We start from the raw sequence: 19,453 nt of genomic DNA on the forward strand, positions 1-19,453 counted from the left end.
TGGCCAAGAAGCACTTGAAAAGCTGCTCAACATCACTAATTATTAGAGAAATGCAAATCAAAACTACAATGAGGTATCACCTCACACCAGTTAGAATGGACATCATCAGAAAATCTACAGACAACAAATGCTGGAGAGGGTGTGGAGAAAAGGGAACCCTCTTGCACTGTTGGTGGGAATGTAAATTGATACAGCCACTATGGAGAACAGTATGGAGGTTCCTTAAAAAACTAAAAATAGAATTACCAAATGATCCAGCAATCACACTACTGGGCATATACCCCGAGAAAACCATAATTCAAAAAGACACATGCACCCCAGTGTTCACTGCAGCACTATTTACGACAGCCAGGTCATGGAAGCAACCTAATGCCCATCGACAGACAAATGGATAAAGAAGATGTGGTACATATATACAATGGAATATTACTCATCCATAAAAAGGAACAAAATTGGGTCATTTGTTGAGCCGTGGATGGATCTAGAGACTGTCATACAGAGTGAAGTAAGTCAGAAAGAGAAAAACAAATATCGTATATTAACGCATATATGTGGAACCTAGAAAAATGGTACAGATGAACTGGTTTGCAGGGCAGAAGTTGAGACACAGATGTAGAGGACAATTGTATGGACACCAAGGTGGGAAAGCCGCGGGGGGGTGGGGATGGTGGTCTGATGAATTGGGCGATTGGAATTGACATGTATACACTGATGTGTATAAAATGGATGAGTAATAAGAACCTGCTGTATTAAAATAAATAAACAAACATTCACCTAATAGCTTTCCTAAACATTAGTTCCCCTGAAATTAAATCAGGAAATAAAATTTCTGTTTATACCCAGTTTTAGATATGATTCATAACAGATGTTAATTTTATAATTTTTTTTTTTTGCGGTACACGGGCCTCTCACTGTTGCGGCCTCTCCCGTTGCAGAGCACAGGCTCCGGACGTGCAGGCTCCGGACGCGCAGGCTCAGTGGCCATGGCTCACGGGCCTAGCCGCTCTGCGGCATGTGGGATCTTCCAGGACCGGAGCACGAACCTGTGTACCTTGCATCGGCAAGCAGACTCTCAACCACTGTGCCACCAGGGAAGCCCTAATTTTATAATTTTGATGCTACCTTTTTTTTTTTTTTTTTTTTTGCTGTACGCGGGCCTCTCACTGCTGTGGCCTCTCCCGCTGCGGAGCACAGGCTCTGGACGCGCAGGGTCAGCGGCCATGGCTCACGGGCCCACCCGCTCTGCGGCATGTGGGATCTTCCCGGACCGGGGCACGAACCCGTGTCCCCTGCATCGGCAGGCGGACTCTCAACCACTGCGCCACCAGGGAAGCCCCTGATGCTACCTTTTTAAAGGTACTCAATAAAAATTCAAATCTCATTTTTTAAGATTACGAATTTAAAGTGTGCAGTAAAACAACCCCAGTATTCTTTGATAGCTTCCTTGCTTACTGGTCTGGATATGCATTGTACATATTGTTTTCTCTTATTTTTGCCATTATATCTTTGGAATATATTCCTAGAAGTAGAACTGTTAGGTTGAAGGGTAAAATGATATGTAATTTTGCTAAATAGTGCAAAAGGAGTTATGCTATTCTCTATTTCCACGAACAATATATGACAGCCTTTTTACTACAGTCTCTCCCACTTGTTTGACTACTCAGTTTGTTGTCAAGCTTTTGGATTTTTGCCAGTCTGGTAGGTGAGAAATGGTATCTCCAAGTAGTTTTAATTTTAACATATTTTTCTGTTCAACAACACATTTCAATAAGTTAATGATAGTGAGTCCACATTAACATATAAAGAAAGAAATTTGCCATTAGGCATCTAAAATTTTATGAGTTGGCTCTGATTCTCAAGCTGAAGATTATTTACTTAGATTTGCGGTAAGGAATAAGATGGATTTGTTTAGACAACTATTATGTTAATAAAATATTCAGTTAAAAAAAAGATGGATTTGTTATACTCAACATGGCATAGTAAATATCAACTGTGGTCTCACACTTGGAAAATGCTTTGTAATCAATAAAGTACTTTTACAGTCATTATCTAATTTGACTGTCATGATTATCCCTGAGAAATAGAACAGATACTATGCCCATTTTGTAGAAGGGGAAACTGATGTTTTAAAAGATTGAGATTTTCCAATTTAACACAGCAAATGATAGAGCTGGGTTTAAATTTCAAAGTTCTGATCTACTTACAAATTCTGTGCTTTCTCTTCCTGGTATTTGCTAAAGGGTGCATGACCTATATTATCCAGGCGGTGGCAGTGTTCTCTTAATGTTCATTGAGATTCACTTTCCCATTGGAGATACTTAAAAGAAATTGCGGCTTCCCTGGTGGTGCAGTGGTTGAGAGTCCGCCTGCCGATGTAGGGGACCCGGGTTCGTGCCCCGGTCGGGGAAGATCCCACATGCCGCGGAGCGGCTGGGTCTGTGGGCCATGGCCGCTGAGCCTGCGCGTGCGGAGCCTGTGCTCCACAACGGGAGAGGCCACAACAGTGAGAGGCCCGCGTACTGCAAAAAAAAAAAAAAAAAAAGAATAGGCCAAAATATTAGGTATCACTGCTTTAACCCTTAAGATAAAAAGCTGATTTGAGGAAAATGGTTGAACTTTCACCTCTGAAATCCTAGGATTATTTCTTTATTATTTCTGACCCCGAAAGATATATATATCAGAATTCTAAATTTTACAGTCAAATCAGATTAGTATGGGAACAATGTTGAATTGAGACAGAAAGTCTGGATTCTGGTTTCAGATATTTGACCCCTATGACCTTATGCAAGTGAGTTTACCTTTCCGGGTTTTTTTATTTTCAATCTGAAAATAAGAGAGGACAAAGGAAAGGAACTATCCAATTCATCAGTATTCTGACTCATTATCATCTCCACAGTCTCACCCTTCTTGCAGTGTTAGATTTAACCATATGAAATTACCAGTATTTGACTATTTGAAAAGATATATTTAACCTACATAAGCAGCCATTTCATTTGGTTCTAATTGTTCAGTTCAGTTGTGGACGCTTATGGGGATCATCTGAGCTATTTATTTTAGGGATAGCTGAAGCCAAACAAAATTAATGTCTCAGGTGTAAAGGAAACATACATTTGGAGACTATAATATTACCCATCAATGCAGTCCATTCTGGGTATGCATAGAAACCAGTCTAGGCTTTTCTTTCTATATTATACTAATTTTCTGGTCCAGTGATTCTAGAAGATTTGATTCCTGTATTTCTTTAGTGTCTGGCAAAGGAAAAGTCTACTTGAAAATTTTGTTAGGATATTCTCTGTAGTAAGTTTTGGCCAGAAATATCTGTTGTTATAGAAGAGGAGAATATACTATTAGCACTGATATCCAGGGTATGAGATAAATAATTCTTCAGAGTTGCCTGTCTTTTCCCCTGTTTTCCAATGAGTTAAGTCAAGGAGTCGAGAGGCCACACTTTCCCAGTTTCTAGTTTTAGACCAATTTTGTCATTCCATCCTACATTCGAAGGGGACAGGGCTAAGCTTTTCAAGTTGTTTGATTCAGATCCTTAAATTTTCCTACTTAAGGAAGCTGATGTGTTAAACTTTTTTTTTTTTTTTTACTTCTTCTTAAGGCATTACCTCATCTCTTTACCATTAAATAAATTGAACTTTTTGGTTTTTTTTCATGACCTAGACTTTTGGGCACAAAAGTTAATCAGTGGGAGGAAAGATAATCCACAGAGAATATATATATATATATAAAACATATATTTATATAAATATAAATTTATATTATATATTTATTTGAAATATATATATGTATATTTTTTGGCCACGATCTTAGTTCCCTGACCAGGGATCAAACCCGCACGCCCTGCAGTGGGAGCGCGGAGTCTTAACCGCTGGACTGCCAGGGAAATCCCCACAGAGAATATGAATAGCTGGGGAAAAAAAAACCCTTGGCCCTAATATATTTATTCAGGTCTCTGAACCATATTCAGAGCTCCACTAACAAACTTGGTCCTGTCTCACTGCTGGCAGACACATGTGCTACATCAGCCTGGCTCTAGTCCTATAGTTAGGGTCTGGCATATCTGCAGGTAATACATTCCTTGAGTTCTCCACTCTGATGTGGAGGGCCCAATAGTTGCATGCAGTCATCTTTCAACGTACAAGTCAGGGTTGATCTGACCCCAACTGCTCTGTACCTGAGACACATACTTAAAAGTGTTGTTTTGTTACCAAGTCCAAGCTTGTGCTACTTGCCAAAGGACAGGCCAGTAAACTGAGAGACAAGTTGTTGGGGCAAGGAATAGTGACTTTATTTGGAAAGACAGCAGACCGAGAAGTGGTGGACTAGTGTCCTAAAGAACCATCTTACCCAAGTTGGAATTTAGGCTTCTTTTTTACTAAAAGGGGAGAGGGTGTGGTTGGTTGCTGCAAACTTCTTCATGTCAGAATCCTTTGTTCTTGCATCTGTCCAGGTAGGTCAGGTCATATTGTTCCTGTAAACCTCCAACATGACAAATGTTATTCTCTGTTCTGCAACTTTTTATCTCTGTAGGAATGGAAAAGTTTTATGCCTTTAAAGGTCAGAGCCTTGAGAATGGGCTATCATGTATATTTCAGGCTATAGGCAACATTCTTAACTTGTAGCAAAAGCAATAGAATACAAAGATTAAAGTAAAAGGAACAGGTCCAACATGGAGTCAGATTTGTTCTTCCCTGTTACAGTTTTTCTGGAGAAATCACAAACCAGTCTATATTGAATCTGAGGTATAAATGTCTCCATCCAAGAGATGTTCCAAATAACTTCTTTTACTTTTTCCCCTCAAAACAACTTTTGGGTGCTGGGCTCAAGAGAACCAAGAATTTGAGAGGCATTGACTAAATCTGGAAAAATGTAAGCAATGTAACGGGCAAAGCAGATGGGGGGTGGTGATCAAAGTAAACACACTGGAAGAAATAGGATTCTTCCTCTTCTCATATACTTCCTGAATATAACCACAGAACTCCATTACCTTCTCTGTCACTTCCACAAGATTCCATCACCTCCTTTAAAAATATACTTACCATAGTAAAGGTTGTAGTTTCCAGTCCTGTTGGTGCTCTTTGACATAATTGACCTTTGGCATCAGTTCACCAATCTGGGTCATTTTACTTTTATGGCCCTAAACTTATAATCAGAGTATAAACATACAGGTTTTTGTATTAGTAAATACATATGGAATTTATTTATATAGAATTTATAAAATAGAATTTATTTAATTGGATCTTTTTTTTTAAAATAAATTTATTTATTTATTTATGGCTGCATTGGGTCTTCGTTGCTGCGCGCGGGCTTTCTCTAGTTGCGGCGAGTGGGGGCTACTCTTCGTTGTGGTGCGCGGGCTTCTCATTGCATTGGCTTCTCTTGTTGTGGGGCACGGGCTCTAGGCATGAGAGCTTCAGTAGTTGTGGCACGTGGTCTCAGTAGTTGTGCCTCGCGGGCTCTAGAGTGCAGGCTCAGTAGTTGTGGCACGCGACCTTAGTTGCTGCACGGCATGTAGGATCTTCCCGGACCAGGGCTCGAACTCATGTCCTCTGCATTGGCAGGCGAATTCTTAACCACTGCGCCACCAGGGAAGTCCCAATTGGATCGTTCTTTATCTCCCTTCTGATACTTTCTACTTTTTCTAGATCTATTTCAACTTCTTAAAGTAGTAGGACTCTAGAGAAATGGGAGCTGGGATGTCTTGTCTAGTGTACTTTGATTCTGTACTATTTTGTTTCCTTTTTTTCCTAGAGATAAGAGATGATCCACCAATTTCCAAGAGATTGGGAGTTATGAAAAGAATTTACAAATAATTGGATTGTTTGCTTCTAGAAGGCAGAGAAATGAAATTGGATTGGGTGATTTCTGAAATTTCTTATTCAGTATTTTCACTTATATTGTTTCGCCTGCCTAGTCCTAGTATGATCTTTTGAATGTAACTAAGATACTAGTTTTTGGAAATGTTCACTTCAGATCATAAAATCTGGGTTATACAATACCCAGAGGGATACACTGGGAGACAGTAGGGTAATTAATCAAAATGGAGCTAACATCTGTTGAATGTGTACCAAGTGCCAGATACCTGCCTAAGGGCTTTATATACATTGCCTTATTTCATTTCACTACAATTTAGGAAGCAGAGACTATTTATTTTGTATATTTTACAGAGGAGAGAAGGTTCAGACATGAGGTAATTCTCCCAGTGTCACTCAGCTTGTGAGTGACAGGACCAAATCAGAACTTAGATTTGATTCCAAAGGCAAATGAAGTAGGTATTATCTCCATTTTGGAAATGAGTAAATTAGAGATGTTAAGTAACTTGGCCTAAAGTTATATAAACAGTAACTAACAGTGGTGTCAGAATTTGAACTCATGTCTGCTTCTCTCTAAAACTTACGGTTTTAACTATATTAAATTCTAAGATATCATTGAGCGTTAAGGAATACAGTAAGAGAACACAACATGTTGAGAATATTAGAAGTTTTAAAAAATTAAATTAGGTTGACTGCTATTATAAATCCCATTATAAATCAGGCCTTAAAAATGAAGGGTTTTTACCACATTGCTAGGCTTAGGGAGAAGACATCAACCAAGGACCTAAATGGCAATGATAACTTGGCATATCATGAATGAGAATCTCTGAGGGCAGAAAAGGGACTTTAAAAAAATATGGTATCACTGAGAGATGCCTTTATTGATTTATTGACTGCATTTGGCTGCTGTGCTTCCAATCTCAGTTGCAGTTCCCACATTGAGGCTGTTCCCACCCTTCCTGTGTCCCTTGAGCTGAGCAGGAACTTCCTGTCCTATTGGAAATGAAAGTTAGAGATTGGGGGTATGGTATGTGTGTATTTACTCTGCAGACTGTTGGTACTGTCTGTCCCATTATTATAGCAAAAAGGTGACAGGAAAACTAGAATAGAGACTGGGACTTCATTTAAGGGACGGTTTGGGCTTAATGTTTTTTGTGGCAAAGCAGACAGGGTTAATTTATTATTTAGAATATCCACTATGGCTGTGAGGGGGCCTTAAGAAGTGATTTGAAGGCTTTCATTCTATATCCCTGTTCTACTTCGACTAGATTGGTAAATTACTGGGTATCATTCTTAAATTTTTGTTTTCCAACAAGTTTCTTTTATTGTTAAGGTACCTTCTACAGGACATTCCTTTGAAAGTATTAGAGGTGAGTGTTGCAACTGTGTTCAATTCTTGACTCTAAATTAATGTTCTTCTTTCCTAAGAACTTTGTATTTTTCTTCTCTGTGAAGCATATGTTTTTAAAATAGTTATTTATTTATTTTTTTCTACAGTTCACAGACAGCTTGAAGCAGACATCCCAACTCTGTGAACTTCAGCTTGGGCATAAATTTCAGGTTGGGTGAGTAACTAATTGTTCAGCTTCATAGACCTTGAAGACTAGGAAATAGTGGGATAAAGATTCAAATAAGATAGCTTACAATTGAAGAAATCACTAGGCAATTATATCTCAATAAAGCTGGGGGAAAGAAAAAAGAAAGCACTAGGCACCAAGTTTCATGACATAGTCCAGTTTGAAAATTCCTTCTCAAGTACTAAGTCATAGCTGGGAGAATCTGAAAAGGATTAAGAGGCATCAGCCCATCAGCATAACCTAAGAGGAGTAAAACTATCCAAGGATCTGAAACTAGTTATTTCCCATCCTCTGTTTTGCTTGTTTCTGCTCTTTGGTGAGCTCTTCTGTTTGTTCTTTCTTTGTGTGTTAAGGTCGCTCTAAATATAAAGTGGGGGGTAAGTCCTGAGCTCACCTCACATATTCTTTTTCAGTACTGTGATTTTCTTCACATGTTCTCCAAAGCAGTGTCCCAGTGGCCCCTTTAAAATCAAGATTCGAATCTTCTTATAGCTGAGATCTAAGGAGAAAATACCCTCATTTTTTCATGGGAATCTGAACTTGTTCATATAGGAAAGGTGATGGAGTTGAAAGGGGTAGACTTAAGAACTTTTCTTTTGCTTTAACTGCTAAGCCTGTGGGGGAAAACAAAAAACTAAAAAACCAAAAAAACATCTTGGGCATTAGGACCCAGTGGAAGAGCCTCACTCAGACTCGGGGTTAAGTTCTATCAGTGACGTAAACAAGCAGCCCTAGCTCATTCTTTACTCCCCCCTCCTTCTCTCCCCCTTTCTCCTCCCCCTCCTTTCTCCCTCTCCCTTCTCTTCCTCCCTCCCTCCTTCCCTCCCTCTCCCTCTCTCTCTTTCCTCTCCCTTTCCCTCTCCTTCTTCCCCTCTTCTGTCTCTTAGCTTCCTAACATTAAAGAGAAAATGCTGCTATCAGTGACTTCCAGGCCTGGGATTTCGACTTTTGGCTATAACAAAAACAACAAGAAGGTAGGGAAAAGTGCTTTTTTGGAATCCAGCTACTTCCTTTTCTGGGGATCGGGAGTGCCCTTGGCTTTAACATTCTCCTTAAGAGGGGAACGGGATTCCTCTCCTCTCACCGCCTCTCTTTTTCCATCACTTTTTTGGGCATCTTTTCTCACCTGGTTCTGAAGTTTTAGGAATTTATAGTCCCTGATGTGAGGCCTGAAGGCAGTGGAATTAAAAACAAATTAAGCTTTGCAAGTTTGTATCTTTGTGAAAGGAAGTTAGTTTGACTTCCTGCTGATGTATACAATTTTCACAGGGAAAATATGTCACCTCAAACCCTGGCCCCCAGCCTACCACCTCCAAGGTTATTTTGTCATTTTGATTAACTGTTTGCATTCTCCCCCCAGCCCACCTTCCTTCCTACCATTCCTCCAGCATTATCAGGTAGCTGAATACAGTCAGTGAAATCACAACAGCTTCATCTGAGGACTGAGTCTACTCTTCTAGCTTTGATAAAGACCCTACCCCACCCAGCCTGTAGGGAAGGAGTTTTAAGAGAAGACGTACCTTGGGAATTAAGGCAGAAAGTTCTGTGATTCTTTGGGGTCTGCTGCTGAGCTGGGCCTTTCTGCTCTGCAGATAGCCAGGCTCAGCAGAGATATCTGGAGTCTATGCTTGGGCACAGGGGCAGTCTGGGGAGAGGTGTACAGGCATCCCCACAGTTGCCAGGGAATATCTTGGGCAGTTTCTTGGCATTTCAGTGCACACCGTGCTGATTAGGAGGAACTGTATGCTGTAGCAGAAAGACCATTTACCCCGTCTCTTGATTTTATAGCTGTTCTTTTTTTTTTTTTTTTTTTGCGGTACGCGGGCCTCTCACTGTTGTGGCCTCTTCCGTTGCGGAGCACAGGCTCCGGACGCACAGGCTCAGCGGCCATGGCCCATGGGCCCAGCCGCTCCGTGGCATGTGGGATCTTCCCGGACCGGGGCACGAACCCGTGTCCCCTGCATCGGCAGGCAGACTCTCAACCACTGTGCCACCAGGGAAGCCCTATAGCTGTTCTTTGAAGAAAAAAGGTGCCTTAGACATTTAAGGATCTTTTGCTCATTTGATGGATTGTTGGGCAGTGGGTAAGAATTCCTGATGCTTTCTTATACACCTAGGGAGACTGTTATAGGTGAACAAAGTATCTGATCAAGGCATTGGTAAATGTTTAGACCCAAAACACCTAGTGTTAGTTTATGGGTGTTAGTTTATGGGCGTTAGTTTATGGGTGTTAGTTTATGGGTGTTAGTTTATGTGGTATTCATTCTGTTACATCCTTAAGAAATATGGGTTCATATTTGTTATCAATTTTATATGTACAGACACACACACACACATAAATCAATATGATTTTGATAGATATCTAATCTGTCTTTATTCTTTTCATATCTTGTATAGTACTGTATGAAATCTCCTTCCTAATTTTTTCCCTCCAAGTCTATCAGGTTACCCATTAAAATACAGTAAAATGAATTCCAGAAATTGGTTTTTTCCCTATTAGCGGCTTCATGTATTTGATGCTATCTAAAATATTCTCTTTTCTTAGCTCTCCACTCCCTTTCCCGCTTGTTGTATAGGAAACATTTAACCAGCTTCTAAATCTAGGATAGTGTAGGGGACAAGAGGTATGATTGCGGACTGGGATTCAAATCTCATATCTCTTTCTGATAACTTGTAAGGTTTGAGAAACACATTAGGAAACCTGGGGTAAGGGTAGATACATACTTACTAGTGTATTTGTCAAGTATTCTTTGAGTTCTTACAGGTCACTGCTATGATGACATCACTTTGTGACTATATCGATGACTCCTTGTGTGTATATATAGGTTTGTGGGTGTTGGGTATATTTAAACTAATTGATTACTACACTGCTCTTTGTCTTTTTGTTTATATGTATGGCCTAATGTGTTCATTCATTTTTTGGGAAGAATGTTTCGAGTGAATTTGCTCATGTAATTTGTCCATTTTTATACTGAAAATTAAATTTTTAAAATAACTTATTAGTTTATAGTAATAAATGTAAGTCATGTCTATTTTTAAAATTTAAGCATAAAGAGGCATATAAAATAAAAAGTCAGGTCTTCCCTTCATGTCCTGAAGTTCCTTACCTAAATCCCACTCCTTAAGGGAAATAACTAGTAGCAGTTTGCTCTATCTATTCTACCAGACTTTTTTCTATGACAAAGTAAAGTTTTAATTTTGACATTGGCTTATTTGCTCAGTTCCTCAAGTAGGACAAGTCTATGTAAAAAAGTTCTTAGACCTGTCTGGAACATTTAAAAAACTGAAATAAAAAACAAAATTCTTAACTTCTGAAAAAGTACACATAAATATGTGCTTTTATTGTCCATCATTTTGTTATACCAGAATCTGGAAATAATAGATTTGCAGAAATCTGCCTTCTTTAAGGAACATTTTTACATCATAATTTACTGTAGTCATCACTTCTGGTTGGTGGAATAAAAATAATTTCCAGTGAGCTCAGTTTGAAAAGACATTTGTACATTACTGTTGTGACTTCATTAGTTTTATTTACTTGTCTTTATTATTTATTTATTTATTTATGTCTGCATTGGGTCTTCGTTGCTGTGCGCAGGCTTTCTCTAGTTGCAGAGAGCAGGGGCTACTCTTGGTTGTGTGCACAAGCTTCTCACTGAGGTGGCTTCTCTTGTTGTGGAGCACGGGCTCTAGGCCCGCGGGCTTAAATAGTTGTGGCACGTGGGCTCAGTAGTTGTGGCACACGGGTTTAGTTGCTCTGCGGCATGTGGGATCTTTCCGGACCAGGGCTTGAACCCGTGTCCCCTGCATTGACAGGCAGATTCTTAACCACTGCGCCACCAGGGAAGTCCTACTTGTCTTTAAAAAGTAGAATTGGGGCTTCCCTGGTTGTGCAGTGGTTGAGGGTCCGCCTGCCAATGCAGGGGACACGGGTTCGTGCCCCGGTCTGGGAAGATCCCACATGCTGCGGAGCGGCTAGGCCTGTGAGCCATGGCCGCTGAGGCTGCGCGTCCAGAGCCTGTGCTCCGCAACGGGAGAGGCCACAACAGTGAGAGGCCCGCGTACCGCAAAAAAATAATAATAATAATAATAAAAATAAAAAGTAGGATTGTCTGGGAACTTCCCTGGCAGTCCAGTGGTTAGGACTCGGCGCTTTCACTGCCATGGCCAGGGGTTCAGTCCCTGGTCAGGGAACTGAGATCCTGCAAGCCCTGCGATGTGGCAAGAAAGATAAGTAGGATTGTTTTATTTTGAAACATATTTGTATACTTTATCAGGGAAGTTGTTAACTGAGGAGCCCAGGACAATTATCGTTTTCTTATTCTTTTTTGGCTGTTGTAAATATAGGCATACAATCAGCAAATATATAATGCCTGATAAAGGCACATTCTTTCTCAGGATGTAGTGTTGAATATCCTTTCCTTTCTTTGGAATTAAAATAGTCACAGAAGGGGGAAAATGTGGATTTCAAAGAGAGATTCTGCAAAATTATGGTACATGGGAAAAAAACACATCTATTTTAATGGCCTTCAATTATTCTTTGTTCTTAAAAAAAAAAAAGATCAGAGTTCTAGGGTCTCAACACTTCCTTCAGCTTTTGAAAGAGTTGCCTCAGTAGAGAGATTTGAGTATAGGTGAGATTGAAAGAGGAAGTGTTTGGGACTAAAGGAATTTCAGACTTGTAAAGAACCTAACCACGCCTTCCCTGACATCATCTTCCTGGCATGTGTTATTATAAGTTAACTCCTCAGAGCATCAGCAACCATTCCCTTTGGAAAAAAAGAAAAGGGACTGTGTTTAACTTGGGATAATTTGCCTTCCCCAACCTATTTTGCATAAATTTCTATTTCTTCTTGATTTTAACATATTGAAGACCATATTGCGGCTGGGAGTTGTGGGGAGTGGAGGCAATGATGAGAGTAGAACTGACTGGTAGGCACTGCCAGACTTTCACTCTTTAAGAAGTTTGAGTTACCTGAAATTTTTGGAAGAATTTACTCAGGAGAGAAGAAAGTAGGAAGCAATACTAGAATTGTTTATACTTCTAACAGGGAGAGAGAATTTTTCTGTGTTTACTACATTTTCATCTAGTTTCCATCAAATCAAATTTAGTAGAACTTTTAAAGTCTAACATCTCTTGACTGGGGGCAGCTAATAGTTCTGTTATCAGTAATAAAGTTAACTCAGTTGGTTGAAGTTTAGTAGTAATGTCTTTCCATTGATTCCTCCTTTTTTTTTTTTTTTAGCTCTACTACACTAACTTATGCCCTCATTACCACAGCAATAAACATTCCGCATGATCTCCTTGTCTCCTATTTCTCCACTCCCTACCCCTTGACTCCAAGTAATTTTATACCTGCTACCAGAATAATCTTCCAACATTCCAGCAGTTTAGTGCTGAGCATTTCTTATATACAAACCTTTAATGGCTATGTATTACCTGCTAAACAAAGTCCAAATCCTTAGCCCAATACCCACTGTTTATCCAGCCTTTCCTTATCTTCCCCACCTCTCCTGTATGATTTCATCACATTGACTCTGCTCTAGCCAGTTGTGTTACCTGCAGTTCTCTGGATATAACCTTTGGTTGTCAGTTTACATTTCTCATCCCATAAGAAAATATGCTATATAATAAAACAGAAAAATATAGAAAAGAACAGGACAAAGTAAAATATAGATTAGAATAGGAAGTCAGGGCCTTCCCTGGTGGTCCAGTGGTTAAGACTCTGTGTTTCCAATGCAGGGAATGTGGGTTCGATCCCTGATCGGGGAACTAAGATCCCACGTTCCACGTGGTACGGCCAAAAAAAAAAAAAAAAGTCAGCTGGAATTAAAATGCAGATGTGCAAACCATAGAATTAATCCTGGAAGATGAAGGCTGATGAATAGTCATTGATTTTGTCAGTGTAGAGGTGGTTGGTGACTTTGACATGCAATTTCAGAGCGGGGAAGCAAAAGCAGGGTTGGAGTGGGTTGTTGAGTGAAAGAAGGTAAGGAAGTATAGATGGTATATATAGACTAATCTTTTAAGAACTTTGATTAAGATGAAGAGCAGAACCCAATTTAAAAAATGGGCAAAAGGTCTGAATAGATATTTCTCCAGAGAAGATCTACAAATAGCCATGAAAAGATGTTCAGCATCATTAGCCATCAAGGAGTCAAAACCACAGTGAGATACCACTTCACACCCACAAGGATGGCTGTAATCAAAAACACAGATAATAATGTGTGGTGTAATTGGACCCTTATACACTGCTGATGGGAATATAAAATGGTGCAGCTGCTTTGAAAAACAGTTTGGCGGTTCCTTAAAAGGTTAAACACACTCCTAGGTATATACCCAAGAGAAATTAAAACATGTCCACACAAGAGCCTGTACATCATTGTTCATAGCAGCATTATTCATAATAGCCGAAAGGTGGAAACAACCCAAATATCCATCAGCTGATGAAAGGATAAATAAAATATTATATATACCCATACAATGGAATTTTGGAATTTTATTCAGTGATAAAAAGTAATAGAGGGACTTCCCTGGTGGCACAGTGGTTAAGAATCCGCCTGCCAATGCAGGGGACACGGGTTCGAGAAGATCCCACATGCTGTGGAGCAACTAAGCCCGTGTGCCACAACTACTGAGCCCACATGCCACAACTACTGAAGCCTACAGGCTCTGCAACAGGAGGAGCCACTGCAATGAGAAGCCTGTGCACAGCAACGAAGAGTAGCCCTTGCTTGCCGCAACTAGAGAAAGCTCGCGCAGCAATGAAGACACAACACAGCCAAAAAATAATAATAATAATAGAGTACTGATACATTCTACAAAATGGATGAACCTTGAAAACATTATGTAGTGAAAGAAGCCACTCACAAAAGAACACATACATTTGACTCTTGAACAATGCGGGGCTTGGGAAAATCTATGTGTAAGCTATAGTCGATCATCCATATATACATGACTCCTCTATATCCATGGTTCTGCATCCTAGGATTCAACCAACAGCAGGTCTTGCTGTAGTGTAGTATTTACTATTGAAGAAAATCCACATATAAGTGGACCTGTGCAGTTCAAACCTGTGTTGGTCAAGGGTCAACTGTATTTGATGCTTCCATTTATATGAAATATCCAGAATAGGCAAATCCAGAGAGACAGAAAGCAGATTAGTAGTTGCCTAGGGATGGAGTAGGAGATGGTTAGGGGGGAAAAGAGGAGTGACTGGTAATGGGTATTGGGTTTCTTTCTGGGGTCATGAAAACGTTCTAAAATTGACTATGGTGATAGTTGCACAACTCTGTGATCCAAATACTATTGAAATTATACTTTAAATGGGTTAATTACATGGTATATAAATTATATCTCATAAAGTTGTTATTTTAAAAAGATAGGGAGCAGAGAAATGAGATAAAGCCTGAAAGAGGATGGTGGTAGTGTTGAGAGAATTTCTTTAAAGATGGGAGATATGGGAGCCAAAATGTAAAAAGAATCATGATGAGTAACTTGATACTTACTTTCCAAATATATATGTTCATATTCGTATCCCTCCTACTCTCTGATTCTTTTGTCATTGTGCCTCATGTAGTATTCAGCCTCTGATCCTTTTGTTGTTGTTGCTTCCTTTTGGAATGGCCTTTCTGTTCATTTGTTCACTCTGCCCACATTCGTTAAATAGCTCCAGAATGCTAGGACCTGGGGCTAAGGCATGATGGTGGCCATTCAAGAGCTCACAGTCAAAACTGTCTTTCAAAACCCTAACTACGCTTTAGAAGTTCAGCTGAAACGTTACCTCTTCTATAAAGTTTCTCCTAATCCCTCTACCTCCTAATCCCAAAGGGGACTTTTTTTCTTAGCCTCCATAATATTTTGTACTTCATATGTGGTATTTATATAATTTTGCATTGTATTGGAATCATTTAGGTGATTGTCTTATCTTCATTGCTGTAGTGTAAACTCTGTAAAGGTAAAGACAGTGTTGTTCAGTTTGTTATCCTCTGAAACACCTGATATAGCATCTTAAGCCTATCTAGTAGATACTTAAAATATATATCCTAATAAATGTAATTAAACTAATGTTAGGCATTAGATTAAGAAAAGGAAAGCAGCATTTTGTTCTATACAAATTGTGAAATTTCGAAGGGGGTGGGAGGGAGGGATAAATTGGAAGATTGGGATTGACATATACACACCACTATATATAAAATAGATTACTAATAAGGACCTACTGTATAGCACAGGGAACTCTACTCGATACTGTGTAATGACCTGTATGGGAAAAGAATCTAAAAAAGAGTGGATATATGTATATGTATAACTGATTCACTTTGCTGTACACCTGAACCTAACACAACATTGTAAGTAAACTAGACTCTAATAAAAATTTTAAAATAAAATAAAGTTGTGAAATTTGGAGTTAGATCTGAATTTAAATATGGCTTTTGTCACTTATTAGATGTGTGACCTAGTTCCAAGTTTCTTAGGCTCTCTGACCTTGAGTTCTTCATCTTAAAGTACTGATATACTTTATTGGGTTATTTTTGAGGATTGGTAATATTTGTTAATATTTATAATCATATATCAGTATGTAAATAGACTGTTTTATCAAAAAAAAAACCCTTTTTCTTGATGCCATTTCTTCCTCCACCTGCTGCCCCATTTCTCTTTTTCCCTTTATATAAACTATCTGAAAGTGTTGTTTATTCAAGAGTTATATACTTGCTGTCTCCAATTTATTTCCTTCCATTACTTTTTCTTTTATTATCTTTAATATATTATTTGATAATACAAAAGGTTACATGTAACTCTAAAGCATAATAATAAGAGGAACACCTGTAAACCCATCTTCCAACTCAAGAACTAGAATCATTGCCTGTAAATTGCATATATTCAGGAGTTTCTCCCCATCCCATACCCTCCCTCCCTCCCTTCTAGAGGTAACCACTCTTTTAAATTTTATATTTATTATTCTATTGCTTTTTTAAAACATAGTTTAAAGTCATGTTTAATTTGCTTGTTTACATTGTTCTAAGTACTTTATGTATAATTATATATATCATTTAATCCTTATGACAATTTCATTATTATTTTCCCTGTTTCACAGATGAGAAAAAATGAACTACAGAGAGTTTAATAATCACGTTGCTAGTGAACGGCCCAGCTGGGATTTGAACCCACATAGTTTGGCTCCTAGTCTATGCTCTCAACCACTACTATATTGTCTTATTGCAATTAGACAAACAGTCTTCTGTTTGTTTCCATTCAGTATTACATCTTCATGATTAATTCATGTTGTATATAGCTGTTTTATTCATTTTTTCATGTTGTATAATATTTCATTTTGTGAATATACCATAATTTATCCATTCTCCTGCCAATGAGCTTTTGGATTAATCCAGGTTTGTTTTTGCTATTCCTAACATTGATGCTCAGAATATTATCATTTATGTGGTACATTTGTGTAAGAATTTCTTTTGGGTTTATACCTAGGAGTGGTATTGTGCAGTATAGGTATGTGAATGTTCACTTTTAAGAGATAATGCTATGGAATTCCCTGGCGGACTGGTGGATAGGACTCTGCACTTCCACTTTAGGGGGCACGGGTTGGATCCCTGGTTGGGAACTGAGATCCTGCATGCTGCACAGCATGGCCAAAAAAATTAATTAATTAAAAAAGAGATAATGCTAAATTGCTTTCTAACTATACCACATTTGTTTCCATCAACAGTGTAAAATTTACAGGAGACTCACATCCTCTACTTGTTGATAGTGTCATACCTCTCATTTTCTCCTAAACCTAATCCAGTTAGGCTTTTACTCCCACCACTCCACCAAAACTGCTCTTATGAAGGTCTGCAGTGACTTTCACGTTCTTCAGTGGTCAGTTCGTAGCCCTCATCTTACTTTTAATCTATTAATCTATTGTCAACACTTGACACGTTTGATCACACAATTCCTTGGAACACTTTCTTCATTTGGTTTGCAGACCACCATACCCTCCTGTTCCTCTAGTATCTGTGGCCTTTCCTCTTCAGGCTCCTTTGCTGGTTCCTCCCAATTTTCCTGATCTCTAAACCTTGGAGATCCCCAGGACTCAGTCCTTGTTTCTTTTCTATCTACACTTCTTCCTTCATAATTTTATCTAGTCTCGTAGCTTTAAATATCACCCATATCTAATGGAAAATAGAAACCCTGCTGGATCCCATGTCTCCTGCCAGTTACTGTCCCATTTTTCTGATCCCTTTTATAATCCACCTTCTTGAAAAGTAGTTCCTACCTATAGAATCTCTCCTTCATTACATCTTACTCTCTTTTACTTAGTATTTGGGTTTTTTTTTAAAAATAAATTTATTTATTTTTGGCTGCTTTGGGCCTTCGTTGCGGTGCGCGGGCTTCTCATTGCGATGGCTTCTCTTGTTGCAGAGCATGGGCTCTAGGCACATGGGCCTCAGTAGTTGCGGCATGCAGGCTCAGTAGTTGTGGCTCCCGGCTCTAGAGCGCAGGCTCCGTAGTTGTGGCGCACGGGCTTAGTTGCTCCACGTCATGTGAGATCTTCCAGGACCGGGGATTGAACCCGTGTCCCCTGCATTGGCAGGCGGACTCCCAACCACTGCGCCACCAGGGAAGCTTTCCATTTTTAAGTATACAGTATAATAGTGTTAAGTACGTTTACATTGTGCAACCAATCTCTAGTAGAACTCTTTTCATCTTGTGAAACTGAAAATCTACACCATTAAACAACTTCCCATTCTCCCCTCCCTGCAGCTTTTGGCAAACACTATTCTATGTTCTGTTTTTATTAATTCTCTAAGTACCTCATATAAGTGTAATCATACAGTATTTGTCTTTTTGTGATTGGCTTATATCACTTAGCATAATGTCCTCAAGGTTCATCCATGTTGTAACATATGTCAGAATTTCCTTCCTTTTTTTTCCTTTATTATTTTATTTATTTATTTTTGGCTGCATTGGATCTTCGTTGCTGTGCATGGGCTTTCTCTAGTTGTGGTGAGCGGAGGCTACTCTTTCTTGCAATGCCGGGGCTTCTCATTGTGGTGGCTTCTCTTGTTGCGGAGCGTGGGCTCTAGGCTCGTGGGCTTCAGTAGTTGTGGCACATGGGCTCAGTAGTTGTGGCTTGCGGGCTCTAGAGCGCAGGCTCAGTTGTTGTGGCACACAGGCTTAGTTGCTCCGCAGCATGTCGGATCTTCCCGGACCAGGACTCGAACCCGTGTCCCCTACATTGGCAGGCAGATTCTTAACCACTGCGCCACCAGGGAAGCCCCAGAATTTCCTTGCTTTTTAAGGCTGAATAATATTACATTGAATGTATTTACTTCTTTTTTTTTTGGCCACACCACATGTCTTATGGGATCTTAGTTCCCCAACCAGGGATTGAACCGGGGTCCACGGCAGTGAAAGCCCGAGTCTTAACCACTGGACTGCCAGGGAATTCCCGCATTGAATGCATATACCACATTTTGTTTATCCATTCATCTGTGAGAGATACTTGAGTTGCTTCCATCTTTTGGCTGTTGTGAATAATGTTGCTATGAACATGGGTGTATAAATATCTCTTCAGACTCTGCTTTCAATTCTTTTGGGTATATTCCCAGAAGTGGAATTGCTGGATCATATGGTAATTCTATTTTTAATTTTTTGAGGAATTACCACATTGTTTTCCTTAGCGGCTGTACCATTTTACATTCCCACCAACAGTGCACAAGTTCTGATTTCTCCAAATCCTTGCCAACACTTATTTTCTGTTTTTTTTTGATGGTAGCCATCCTAATGGGTGTGACAGGGTATTTCATTATGGTTTTGATTTGCATTTGTCTAATGATTAGTGATGTTGAGCATCTTTTCGTGTGCTTATTGGCCATTTGTATATTTTCTTTGGAAAAAATTTAAGTCCTTTGCCCATTTTTTAAAATGGGATTGTTTGTTTTTTTGTTACTGAGTTGTAGAGTTCTTTATATATTTTGGCTATTAACTCTTTATCAGGTATACGATTTGCAAGTATTTTCTTTTTTTTTCAAGGAATGAATTTTTTTTTTAATCTTTTAAAA

General features: G+C 39.2%; 1 protein-coding gene across 6 annotated transcripts in view; it reads left to right on the plus strand.

Moving 5' to 3' along the window:
- RBMS2 (RNA binding motif single stranded interacting protein 2) overlaps positions 1 to 19,453 on the plus strand; it is a 103,683-nt gene that overhangs the window by 34,400 nt on the left and 49,830 nt on the right. For 2 of the 6 annotated variants that reach the window (XM_027106704.1, XM_027106706.1), the window contains exons 2-3: positions 7,156 to 7,192; positions 7,320 to 7,387. Coding sequence is in view for 3 of the 6 variants with exons in the window: in XM_027106701.1 (XP_026962502.1) it covers positions 8,308 to 8,373 (66 nt within the window). In the remaining 3 variants the exon portion in view is untranslated. Of the gene's footprint in view, positions 1 to 7,155; positions 7,193 to 7,319; positions 7,388 to 8,113; positions 8,374 to 19,453 lie in introns of those variants that run through there. The other 4 variants (XM_027106703.1, XM_027106702.1, XM_027106707.1 and 1 more) reach the window with 3 other exon arrangements.

This window comes from Aethalodelphis obliquidens, unplaced genomic scaffold, assembly GCF_003676395.1.
Source record: "Aethalodelphis obliquidens isolate GAN/ISIS:26980383/991018 unplaced genomic scaffold, ASM367639v1 scaffold8, whole genome shotgun sequence".
Taxonomy (NCBI): domain Eukaryota; kingdom Metazoa; phylum Chordata; class Mammalia; order Artiodactyla; family Delphinidae; genus Aethalodelphis; species Aethalodelphis obliquidens.